Source organism: Xiphophorus hellerii, chromosome 18, assembly GCF_003331165.1.
Source record: "Xiphophorus hellerii strain 12219 chromosome 18, Xiphophorus_hellerii-4.1, whole genome shotgun sequence".
Lineage (NCBI taxonomy): Eukaryota > Metazoa > Chordata > Actinopteri > Cyprinodontiformes > Poeciliidae > Xiphophorus > Xiphophorus hellerii.
The window spans coordinates 10,372,091-10,384,181 of record NC_045689.1 but is presented as its reverse complement, the minus strand read 5'-3'; the positions used below and the strand labels follow the sequence as shown (position 1 = coordinate 10,384,181).

Below are 12,091 nucleotides of genomic sequence, written 5' to 3'. Positions count from 1 at the left end.
GAAAGCTAAGATCTTATTTCAGTCGTGGTCCTCCAGATACCAACATACAATACAAACATACAACAAGAGGAAAACAAGCAATATGGGGAAAAAAAGCAAGGACCCTACAATTAAATTTATGTACAAATTGGTAACCATGTTAAGTTATTTTAAAAGACTCAAAAAAGTTACTGTTATTATTTGTTTTAACCATTTATTTCACTGCACAGCTGCAGTATACAGCAGACTTAAATTTGTAAGGAACACAATCTGTTAAACTTCCTTGAATGGAATAATAGCGAATATGACTTACAAATGAAAAATCATTCATCAAAGGTTACGTTAACACAGCAGGTCCTTACGCTCAATTAGGATTGAGAATGAGAGCAATCAGGCTTCTGTGTGAACGGTTTGTGATCCAAAATCGGCCAGCATCCGCAGAAGAAGACGTCACACAGCAGTGAACTATTTACAGAAGTAATAATGAGTGCTGTTATCTATGGGTCAATTTTAAAGTTATTCAGCAATGGGAGCCGATAGTGTCATCATAAGAAAATAAGTGAGCAACATTTGAGGTAGACTGCGGGTTTTCCTTCCCGTTAAATAATGTTAATGTATTGTATGATCTAAGTGTGAACATAATGAAATTTTTTACAAATATTTAAATTATTTTCCTAAATCATGTATTTTCTACTTGAAAAATGAATTTGATACATGTTTTATGTTTTTTTTTCTTTGTAACTGATAATTCCTGTATGAAATCAAAAACACTTTGATCCATTGCAAATTTCTCCAAATCCAAATGCCGTTTGTCCAGAAAAAACACATTGAACAATTGATTAGGGAGCAAGAAAGGTTTAGGGGTATCAGTAAATGACATCAAACTGCTGCCAGAATCCTGATTTAGCACCATTTAACATAGACTCCTATGGGACAATGGAGGGCTGGATGCCAAATATAGAAGATGTGACTTGGTTACCAATGCACTCTGCGCATGGTTCGGCTTGAAGATGCATATACTGCAAAGTGTTTGTATATAATTACTTCTGCTCTGTCCTCTGACAATTGTCCTCATATGCTGTCATCCTGAGTAACGTTTGTTGTTGCGGCACCAGACTGCTGCCAGGGGGCTTTTCTAATGTGTTGGGAGCAACACTGTTGAGTTGTGATGCGCTAAGTAAAGAGTCAGTTATTACACCATCCTATCTTGACAAGCCAACTCCTCAGGGAGGGCAGAAGACAGGGGTGGCAAAAAAGAGAATTTTTATTCTCTCTTTTCTTACCTTTGCATAAGGTAAGAGAGAGAATAAAAGAGAAAAACATGAGCAGGAATTTGAAAACATGTCAGAAATTCTCAGGGTGTAAGCTAAATCTGTGGAAAAATAATCTTGCTGGGAGCCGCACATTTGGTGGACTGGGGCAAGACGCAGCGAAGTACTACAAATAAGAGAGCAACTGTGCAATCTCCAGTAATCAGGCACACACAAACATTACTGCATTCTTGGATGATTAAACACTGCACAGTTTGCTCACACATGTCTGACAAAGACCAACCTTGCCAGCCAGGTTTGCAGACCGGCTTGACATCAATGTGAACCGGGACACTTTGCAAGGCTCTCTTCTGGCCACAATCCCAAGCAGTCACCTGGATCTCGTAGTGTTGCTGTCGGTCAAAACTCAGCTTCTCTGTGTTTCGGATGTTTCCTAATGGGAAGAAAAGGTCAAAGTCAAGGTCAACCAAAAGAGCTTTTTAACAGGGTGCAAATATAATTGACATGGACAAATCATGAGGGAACTGTTTTAAGCAAGAAATATGGAAAAAGATGCAGCTGCGGCAGTGTCAGTCTAATGTATTCATGTCATTAAAACGGTAAATGGATTGAACTTATATAGCATTTTTCCAGTCATTTTGACCACTCAAAGCACTTTACACTAGAGTCACATTCACCCAGTCGCACTCACAAACACACAAACACATACAATATATACACCGATACGCAGATCTGTAGGCAATTTGGGGTTAAGTGCCTTGCCCAGAGGTACATCGACATGTGGCAGGAGGAAGCTGGAATCGAACCTACAACCTTGCAATCGCAAGACGACTACTCTACCGTAGAGCCACAGTCGCCCCAAAAAAGACACTTGAAACAAGAATGTGTTGTACTTTGTGTGTTTATTGAATAAGGATTCAGGTCAGTTTGCCCTTTGTCAATGCACTCTCCTGTTTCATACAGTTGAAACCACATAGAAACATACAGATTTTTTTCCTCAGTCTGAAAGTAATCAGACCAAACTAAAAGCGAGTTAACCTTGTCATTGAGATGTAAATAAACCTTGACCGGATGAGTTTGCTCATCTGTGTAGGGCCATTTGTTTTTGTAGCTGCCGTTTAGTTTCTCCAAACTCCTTCCTGCCGTGAGAATCTTATGACTTTTCTTGGTTGTTTCATATGATTAAACTTCACTCTATAAGGCATCAACCCATAGCTTTCCTGAAGTGTGAAAAATAATTAAAATGCTTAAAGAAAACTTAGAGTTGTTTATTCAGGGTGAACACCCAGCTATTTTCAGTATCAATTAGTTGTTTAAGATGAACAAAATAAATTGAATGATGTACAAAGCTAATTAAAAACAGCTTTATTTTCTATGACAAAGAATGCCAGTCATCAGCTTTCACAGGAGTCTGCGATTGATATGTGATATCAGGTGCCCATCTAACACAATTATATATATATAACTTTATTTCTAGGTAATTATAGGAATAACCCATTTAAATAAAATAAGCATTTTTTCTTAATTCACATAAACATAAAAATAGTTCACCTGTACAATATAGTCTCACATTTTTCTTGTTTAAGTTAATCTTTTTAACCAGTTAACTTAAAAGTTTCTTTGACGTCCTTTCAGTGAGGTTTAATAAATTCACATAAAACATTGACAGTTTTAAGTCCTGTTTATATATATTAAGGCAGACTTTAAGCTTAATGTATATACTTTATACTTTTTATCTAATTCTTTCTTAATGGGACTGTTTTTATCCTGATTCTGAAACCTTATCAACAGTATTCATATTACATTAGATCATGATAAAACTATAAAACAGAAAGGGTTACTCTCCATTCTATTTTGGATACTGCAAAGTAGTCAATCTAAATAGTTCTTTGTCACCTATACCATACTTTATGTATGTGCTCCTACTTATTTACAAAGACAGTGTGTGAGTGTTTGCTTCAAGGAGTAATGGTTATTTAATCTTACATCATCATTATGTATCATTGTCAAATTAACTTTAATGACTTAACGTAATCACTGTAACAAATGAGATCACAGTGGAGATGACAGGTACCTTCTATCTCCTTAAGGGGTCTGATTAACTGTAATGCTTCCCAAAATTGGGTACATGTTTCCATTAAATACTTGCCGCCTCCTCGTGTAAAGACATTGCTGCTTGTTGGCCCCCTGTTCACCTCTCAGTGGTTACTTTTCCGAAAGCAGTAATTACTCATGCCCACCGGCATCAACATTAAATCTCTGATTTTATCAACATTCAGCAGAAGTGGGATTGCTGTTGTCCTGAAGATTTGTAAGCTCATTATATTAAGCACAGCCATGACTCAGTGACTAATTCTGCTTAATTCAACATTTGCAACAGCACACCTCTGGGAGAATGGGTGATTGTCTCGTATTTGAAAATGACATTTAGGAGTTATGTAGAGGTTCAACAAGATATTGGGGCATGAGATAATTTGATAATATTTCTCTTCAAAGGGAAGTCTGTCTCGCAGCTGCTGACAGCATGACCTTGTCCATAAAAAATAGCTGTTAGGCAGTGATTCCTTTGGACCCACACTGGCGTCATGTCAGGAAAGTGTGGTGATGACGATGAAGTATTCTCTATGTTTTCTACAAGAGTGGATTATGTGTAGTCTTTCTGCAATCAGAGATTGCTTCTAGAAGACTCCACTTATGCTTTGAGAAACCAAAGCAAGAAGAAATTTTAAAGCTTTTTTTGGCATCACCACCATGATGGATTTAGACAAGTACAAACACACCAACTGTGGCTAAACATGACCTGATCACAGATTCTTTCATGTACAAATTGTGATTTAGAAAACATTTATTTGCAAAAGAATTATGATTTTAAGTTTTATTCAAAATATTGAATAACCCAGCTGATTGTATCCTGTCATCTTGTGAGCTGGCTGTAGCTTTGGTAACATGTTTTATTTTTTTCCAATTCTTCCAGGTGTATTTATAAAACTATAGCACAACAAGCCTTGTTTTTGCAGCTTAAATGGTGTTTAAATCACTTGAAATTGCATCTATTTCTAGATGTGCAACAAACTGCACAGCAAAAATCAATGTTGTTGAAAATTAAGTTGTGAGTCTTGATATTCCTCCAGCTCAAAGTGATCCACTTCATTAAAATTCTGAGCAATATGCTACAATTAGAACTGCTGCATTCAGGCACATAAATCAATCTAAGTTTGACATAATAGTCTGGCAGCTTTGCTTAAATGTATTTTATATATGCTGGCAGGTTAAAACTAACAAAGTAAAGGTCTTTCTACATGCCTGTTTACTAAGGGAATTAGTTTAGTGTTCCGTTGCCAAGCAAGAATATATGTCATTTTAGTTTTTTGAGTGAAACAGAGATTTTTTTTACATCATTCTGTTCAAGTGCTGATATGATAAAAACACTGCACATGGTCTTTATTTGCAGTTTTTTGCATAGCACCAAATAAAGATATAATGAACACTTAAAAGAAATTCAAAAATCCATCTTTGTCAGAAACAAATTACACTGGTCCTCATTTTTTCTAAGAACAAAGGAAAAGAAATACAGCTGCAAGTGTTTGTATTACAGATGGAAATAATTCAAGTGGAGCTTGTAAGTGCTACAATTTTGATGAGAATCTGGCACAAAGCAATATGTGTGTCCATGTTGGTTTTCTGAGAAACAAAAACAAAAAACTATACTATATATTTATTTAGAAGCGACTGTCTGCAAAATTCAAGAGAATCATTCATACAAATTTCTGTCTATTGTGATTCTATGGACTTTAATTATCCAAGTAAAAACTTTAGCTGACCAGAGTGCAAGAACAAAGCACTACAGTCCTAATTTGACTGCTAATAATGAAATACTCTTCCCATAAAGAGAGCTGGGAATGCTATTCACTTATTTAGGGGAAAATACAGACTGAAAACAACAGCTAAGTAAAAGTATACACACCATTCTCTTAAAGCTGCAGTAGGTAACTTGAGTTAAGATAAGGTTCTGCACTATGTACAATCCTAACCCTGTATACAGTGACAGCTTTACTTTTTGGAAATGTTCCGTCCTTTTATAATTGTGGTCCAGTTTTATAACAGAACTAGTCACATAAAAGTATTTAATCCTCATTTTTCAATGTCCTCTGAATAGTCTTTACATTAATCGATTTAGTTTATACTGCATATTGCATAAAAAGAAAAAAAAAGCTTACATTAAATATTCAGCACAAGAATGAGTCTGACAAGTTGTAATCATCCTAGATTTCTGATAAGTTTGTTTAAAAATGTAGATAGAAATAGAAAATGATTAATATTGGGCCTTTTTTTTTCTCCAGTAACTTCTGTCTCCAGTCGTAATGTTGTTTTCTTTTTAGGTCTTGAAGACTTATAAGATGTTAGCATAATAAATGTGTTTTACTACTTCACTTTTTGTAGCATGTACTAAGGCATCATACAATGCTGAATATATTTATTCTCATCTTTACTCACCATTTCGATCTATAGCAAAAGGCGTGTTAGTGGTGGTGATCTGGTAGTTGCAGATCTGACTGTACTGTGGTGAACAGTCCTGATCTGTGGCCTCGACTTGCAGGATGCTGTCATAAATCTTTCCTTCTGTCACAGCAGCTCTGTACTGTGGCTCTCGAAACACGGGAGCAAACTCATTCACATCATTGACCTGGATGTGTACCACTGCCCTGCAGACAACACACAGACACAGGGGAGGGGAAAGTTCACACTAAAGTATCATCTGCATAGAGTGTTATACAAATTAAAACAGTTTTTATTCCAGCTTTTGGAAATAAAGGCATTCTCCTTGTTCTTTTTACATTTTAGCAAAGAAGTTACTTCCTTTTCATATAAATTGTTATAGCTTTTTCAGTTAAAGTGCTAGAAACAGACATTCGAGAACTTGTTAATCTGAAAGGATGAAGCAAACAGTCATGTTCCCTTCATCCACAGTTAGTTTCAAGTTTTGTGTTTCACTTAACCTCATCACTGGTCAGTCATCTCCATGTACAATCTACAATGGGTTTAAAAATGAATATTGTAGATTATTTCAGTAGAATACTGAAGTATTAAAGTAAGATGTAATGCATGCATTATTTTCCTTTTTGTCACCTTTGACAAGCTATTAGTCTTAATAATTTGAATAGATTTAGCTACTGCTTGTCATGCTTTGCTGGCAAACCAGAGATCAGGTTACAGAAAGCAAAACCAATAGATTATGAAAGTGTCCAAAAGACTGAGCCCTCTGGTACCTCACTGGTAACTGTCAAATGGTTTAACTAAAAATATTTCAGTTCTTCAAACTGAGTGCAGTCAGAATGCTTGAAAAATAATTGAGAAAAATGTTGCTGGTCACAACAGTAAGATGATAAGTGTGAAATATTTAAAATAAAAGGGTACTGAAAGCAGTGAGCATCACTATGAGTTTCAATGTAAAATTTTGACCAAAGATAAAACAGATATTCAAGATTTTGCTGTTCAATTATTGACCTTTTGTTGTATAATACTAAGGAAAAATTGCATGGTTCTTGAGATGTTTTTCAAAATTCATTGTTGCCTGTAAATAAATGAATTCAGCTGTATTTCAGCATCAAATAACGGCAATTTCAACCCATGATACCATTTTCTTTCTTAGTAACTGTCAGTCAAGAAAATAGTGTTTAATAAAGGTTTGCTGTTTGTTTTCTTTCCCCTGCAACAGCAGATAAAAAAGACAAGAGACTAAATAAGCAGAACAGAAGATTTTTTTTATGCAACTGATAAAAGGTCATGAGTTAGTTTCATTTCATTTAACCTCATCCCTGCTCAGTCATGCCTTGAAAAGCTTAGCCATAGCTTTTACTCATTCTATAAAGTAATATCTAAACCAACAAAGAGGATACATTTTTATTTGTATTAAAGGTATAATAGCAGGTTAATTTGTATTAAATATTCATTTGTGATTTCCTTAATTAAATCAGACATAAACAAATTTATTTCTTTTAAAAAATGAACTTGCAAAAATAGTCCTTTGTTTAAATAAATTACAAGCAGAGATGACTGACAATTAACTGCTCGAAAGCAAAAGTAGTGTGTTGCTTTAAGACAAAGGGATACAGATTAACATGTACTTTTGAGGATTAGAACCTGAGCAATACAAAATCATTTGACTAAAAAGATCTGTATAAAACAATCCAGCTACAACTGTAGCAGACTAGAACACCAGGAGGATGGAGACATTTTCATTCTGTCTTATCATCTTTGTCCAGCATACACAAACAAAGAACAGTTTTTAAGCCTCAATACACACATAGGCCTGTCACGATAGCAAATTTTGCTGAGCGATTAATTGTCTCAAAAAATTATTGCGATAAACGATAATATTGTCTGAAGACCTTTTTACACTGATTTAATGGAAATGACGTAATAATGCATGCGATTTCCTGTCAAAGATAGATACACTTTATTTTCAAAAGAATATTTAACACTGGAGCTGATAAACTAAATAAACAAAACAACCAAAAAACAAAATGGATTCTCAGTCTCCATTAACAAAAAATGTACTTGATAAAAACTAAACAACATAAAGCCAAAGTGGAAATAAATACTGCATTCAAGCTAAAGACTGCAGATTATGAAGTCTGTATATTATGTTGCCCTTCAGTAATAATTAGATTTAAATAGAGAAGACGGGCGCATCGACTACCTGATGCAATAGTTCACACTACATGATTTTTTGCTCCTATTTTTCTCCATACAACAATCTTAGACCTTTGGTCTTTCTAAGATTGTGTGGTGTGTTACGGTAGATCCTCGTTGCCGCTCCGATCTAAATCAGGGGTTTTCCCCGACTGGGAGAGTTAACGCTGCCTGTTGAAAGTGACAGGTAGCCAATCAGAAAGCGAGGATTCTCCTCCGTGTTTTCTGAGGGGAAATTACGTCGGGGAATCCCAAACAGCTGACACGGCGCAACCCGAAGTCCAGCCGACGTGGAAACAACATTAATGTTTATTCAACATGCAAAGAATATAGAAATGACAAGATGAGGAGTTGGAGCGAAATTGCTACCGCAGTTGATAAACCCGGTAACTTTTCAGCTGTTCTTCGTTAACGTGACGTAAATAGGTTATAATGATTTTCATTCAGTCAGGACTTTACGCTGACACTAGCCACATGCATTGCAGGTAGATTGTAGTAAAGCATTGATTAATGCCTGGTTTTAAAATTAGTTCACTGGACTTGTAGCCATTATTTTGTGCCCATTGTTGGACACCACACGGCAGGAAGGAACCCGATCGAACCGTTATACCTAGGATTTCTGTCGGCTGTGTGGTCTGTCAGGTTTTGAAAATGGGCCGACAATCGGCTGACAGCTCTAAGATCGTGTAGTGTGCGCTGGGCATTACACTAAGGAAATGAGGAAGGGAGGATCAGTGGAGAGCACCGGAGTTGAGCCTTTTTTCATTTGGTGTCATCAACAGAAAGAGAAAAAGGTCGGGAGAGACGATAATGCCGATAATTGAAATGACATCGATAGTTTTAATTTATCGTACGATTAATCGATTTATCGTTTATCGCGACAGGCCTATACACACATAATTTAATATAAATCCATCCAACAATGGCAAACCAGTACGATAAAGAAATAAATATGTCAGGAAAAGGCAGTGTTGCTGGAAACAAAAAGAATTTAGTCACATATTTAAAGCTGGATTCATTCTAATACGTTCGGTTAGTTAATTTTTACTTATTACACATGCAGACACACCTTTGATCAGGGCATCAATGCTATCTCAGCTGAAACTCATCACTGTCATTAACAGTTATGTTGTTCTACATTAATGCTTTAGTTGTTTCTTTGCTCTTGTGGCTAGAAGACAGACATCAATTTTTATAGCAATGTATTGATTTAAGAAATAAAACTTCTTCTTTTAATAATAATGATTTCTGCTTATTTTCCTCACTGTACTTGTGCTTTTATGGCTTGTCCTTTAGTTTACCTTTTCTACTCGCCTTTACTGTGTTTAAACCTGTATTTTAAAAAAGATTAGCAAAAGGATCATGCAGTGGCTTTTTTAGGGTGACTGTGGCTCTGTGGGTAGAGAGGTAGTCTTGTGACCAGACGGTTGTAGGTCGATTTCAGCTTCCTCAGCCACATGTTGAGGTGCCCCTGTGCAGGGCACTTAGAGGCAAGTTGCCCACCAACCTGCATGTCAGTGTAAATGTGCGTGTGGGTGAATGTGACTGTAGTGTGAAGCGCTTTGAGTGGTCAACATGACTATCAATGCACTACATAAGTTCAGTCCATTTACCTTTTTGTCTTTGATAAATCCTGTTTTTCTTTTTATACCAAACATAAAAAAGCTGATTTAACAAGTTTGGACTTCTTCAGGTCCCAGGGTGTTAAATTAAGATTAGAATTAAATCTGTACATATTAGATGATAATTGTAATCATAATTTAATACTCCGGACCATAAAGAAGCCCAAACTTGTTATATCTGGTTTGTTTGTTATAAGAAAAAAACAGGTTTTATCAAAAATAAAAGGAACTGATAAAAACACAATTTACATTAAATAAAGATCTTTATCATAATCAACTTTGCATTAAAAGGTCCTTATATAAATATTACAGGTCCCGAGTGTCAGGACTGCTATAACAGTGATGAGCACAATCTAAAGGATAATAAAATAGAAGTCCACAATGACGACCGAAGAGCTGCCTTTAGCATCCAGATTGTGTTTTTCTTTATTTGTTAACAAACCTTTTACGGTGTAAAGTATGAACATTTTAGATAACCACTGTCTTATAAAACTTGTTTATTTTCCTCACAGGTAATAATTGACTTCGCACATTACCCTTTCCACATTTCTATCCTTCACTTAGATGAAGACAACCAAGTTATAGTGTATCAAACAGGATCAATCAACTGTTTTAAAGCTCCTCGCCTTTAGCTGTATATTAACTGGCATAAGCATAAAAATGTACACTGACTTAAAGTCAGTGACTTTAACTGAACACCAATCAAAATTAGAATTACAAGACTTACAAAGAAAAATACAGAATTTAACTTTGTTTCAATTGTAACCTGAATTCCCACACTTCATGAACAAAGAATAGTTTCTCTACCTTTAACTTTGGCTGAACTCACTTTACTCTCATGCTCTGAGCTACTTTATAAGTCAACAAGCAACTTACACTAAATATTACTCAAACAAACGCTAAATAAAACTCCTAAAATCCAGAGTTAGTGCGATATCACGGCCTTCTAATCGCCTCCCCCCGTGGGACTTTCCCAGTGCGGGTTGGCATCCTGCCAAATTTACCATCGCCTGATAAAACTGGCAGCTATTGGCAAAACAGTGCACCGAAACCGTAGCACAGTGCTACATACTGGTCAAATAAGAAGTAAACATCTTACAGAGTAGTTTTGGTGTGTTTTCATCGTGTAATGACCTGAAGGATAATAAAATGGAAGTCAGCAATGACGACCAAAGCGCTGCCTTTAGCATCCAGATAGCGTTTGAGGCAAACCGGAACTCCGCTCCAAAACCAACCCGGAAGCAACGACCCCCACACATAGGTTCCGCTTTGCCACTACTGCTCCCATCCCAAACCCCAGGAAAGCTCTATACATGCAGGCAGATTAACATGCCGAATTGCAAACAAAATATAATTTGTTCATTTAAAAAAAATGATTAAGTTATACATGAAAATATTTCAAAATTATAAAACAACCAAAATAACATGGTGGCATTTTTAGGTGCAAAACATACACATAAAAAATGCCAGTAAGTCAGCGATTACAAAACATGATGGACCAGAACAGCAATCAAGACTAACCTGTTTCAGGGCTTGATAAAACAAAAATGTACTTGTTTATAATTGCACTTCAAGTAGAAATAAATTCTTTTACCACAACCTCTTCAAGTTCTGGTACAGAATACACAAATGAATATATGGGTGACAGTGATGAATTGCTGAGCTTTAGGAAAGGTGGGATGTTAATGGTGATGCTAACAGCAGCAGAAGATGGTAATAAGATGCTCTGACAGATGATAGCAGTACCAGTGTGCACAGTAAATCCCTCAGCCAGCCTTGTTTTGTCATATTAATGCAGTTCTCACATAAACATTTTCCCCCTAGCTTCGCCTCTCTCCCTAAATAGTGAGTGAGCAAGCATATGCTCTGCTCCTCTGAGACTCACATTTGTGAGCATCATTATGTATTCATGCACACAAATGAATAGAATATAACTAAATACAGTAATTGTGAAGATGTCTGCGTCCATGTGAGCGAGTGTTCTCTGCTGATGGTGCACATCTGGCTGGAATAGACACCTCATACTCTGGGGTACGAGTACACACAGATATTTGTGTAGTGTGAGTGTAGGAGTTTGTGTGTGTGTGTCTGTGGCTTCATAGTCCTGAAAGGTTGCCAAGCTGGGCCCAAGGCCGCTGTCGCTCCCCATGACAGGTGTCAGTCTGCCGGTAGGGGTTCACAAAAAGTCAGAGAGACACAGAAAACAGCGAGGGCATATGTGACCCCAAGGGTGAGAGAATGATTACGACAACAAACTGGATAAAAAGTATAGTCAGGGAAATGATTAGTCAAATAGTGTCAAGCTACATCACATAGTTAATGATAAAGCAACATCGAGAGCCTTCTTTTTATTTAGTATCATTTATTAACAGGACGGTCTCAGTAAAACTTTTTTAAAATATTAGTTGGAAATGACCTATACTCTGCATGTATCATGTACTGTGTTTAGCTTATATTATTTAGCGTGATCTGCCTCTAAAATGCTCCCTCAACACATTGATTTAGAAGACATGCAATGTACCCCCC

General features: G+C 36.3%; 1 protein-coding gene across 2 annotated transcripts in view; it reads right to left on the bottom strand.

The window, feature by feature from the left end:
• Positions 1–12,091, bottom strand: part of LOC116707741 (calsyntenin-2) — a 301,858-nt gene that overhangs the window by 90,164 nt on the left and 199,603 nt on the right. For both annotated transcript variants that reach the window (XM_032545253.1, XM_032545252.1), the window contains 2 exons: positions 5,745–5,953; positions 1,534–1,683 (listed from right to left, as the gene is read on the bottom strand). In XM_032545253.1, coding sequence (XP_032401144.1) covers positions 1,534–1,683; positions 5,745–5,953 — 359 coding nt within the window. The remainder of the gene's footprint in view (positions 1–1,533; positions 1,684–5,744; positions 5,954–12,091) is intronic.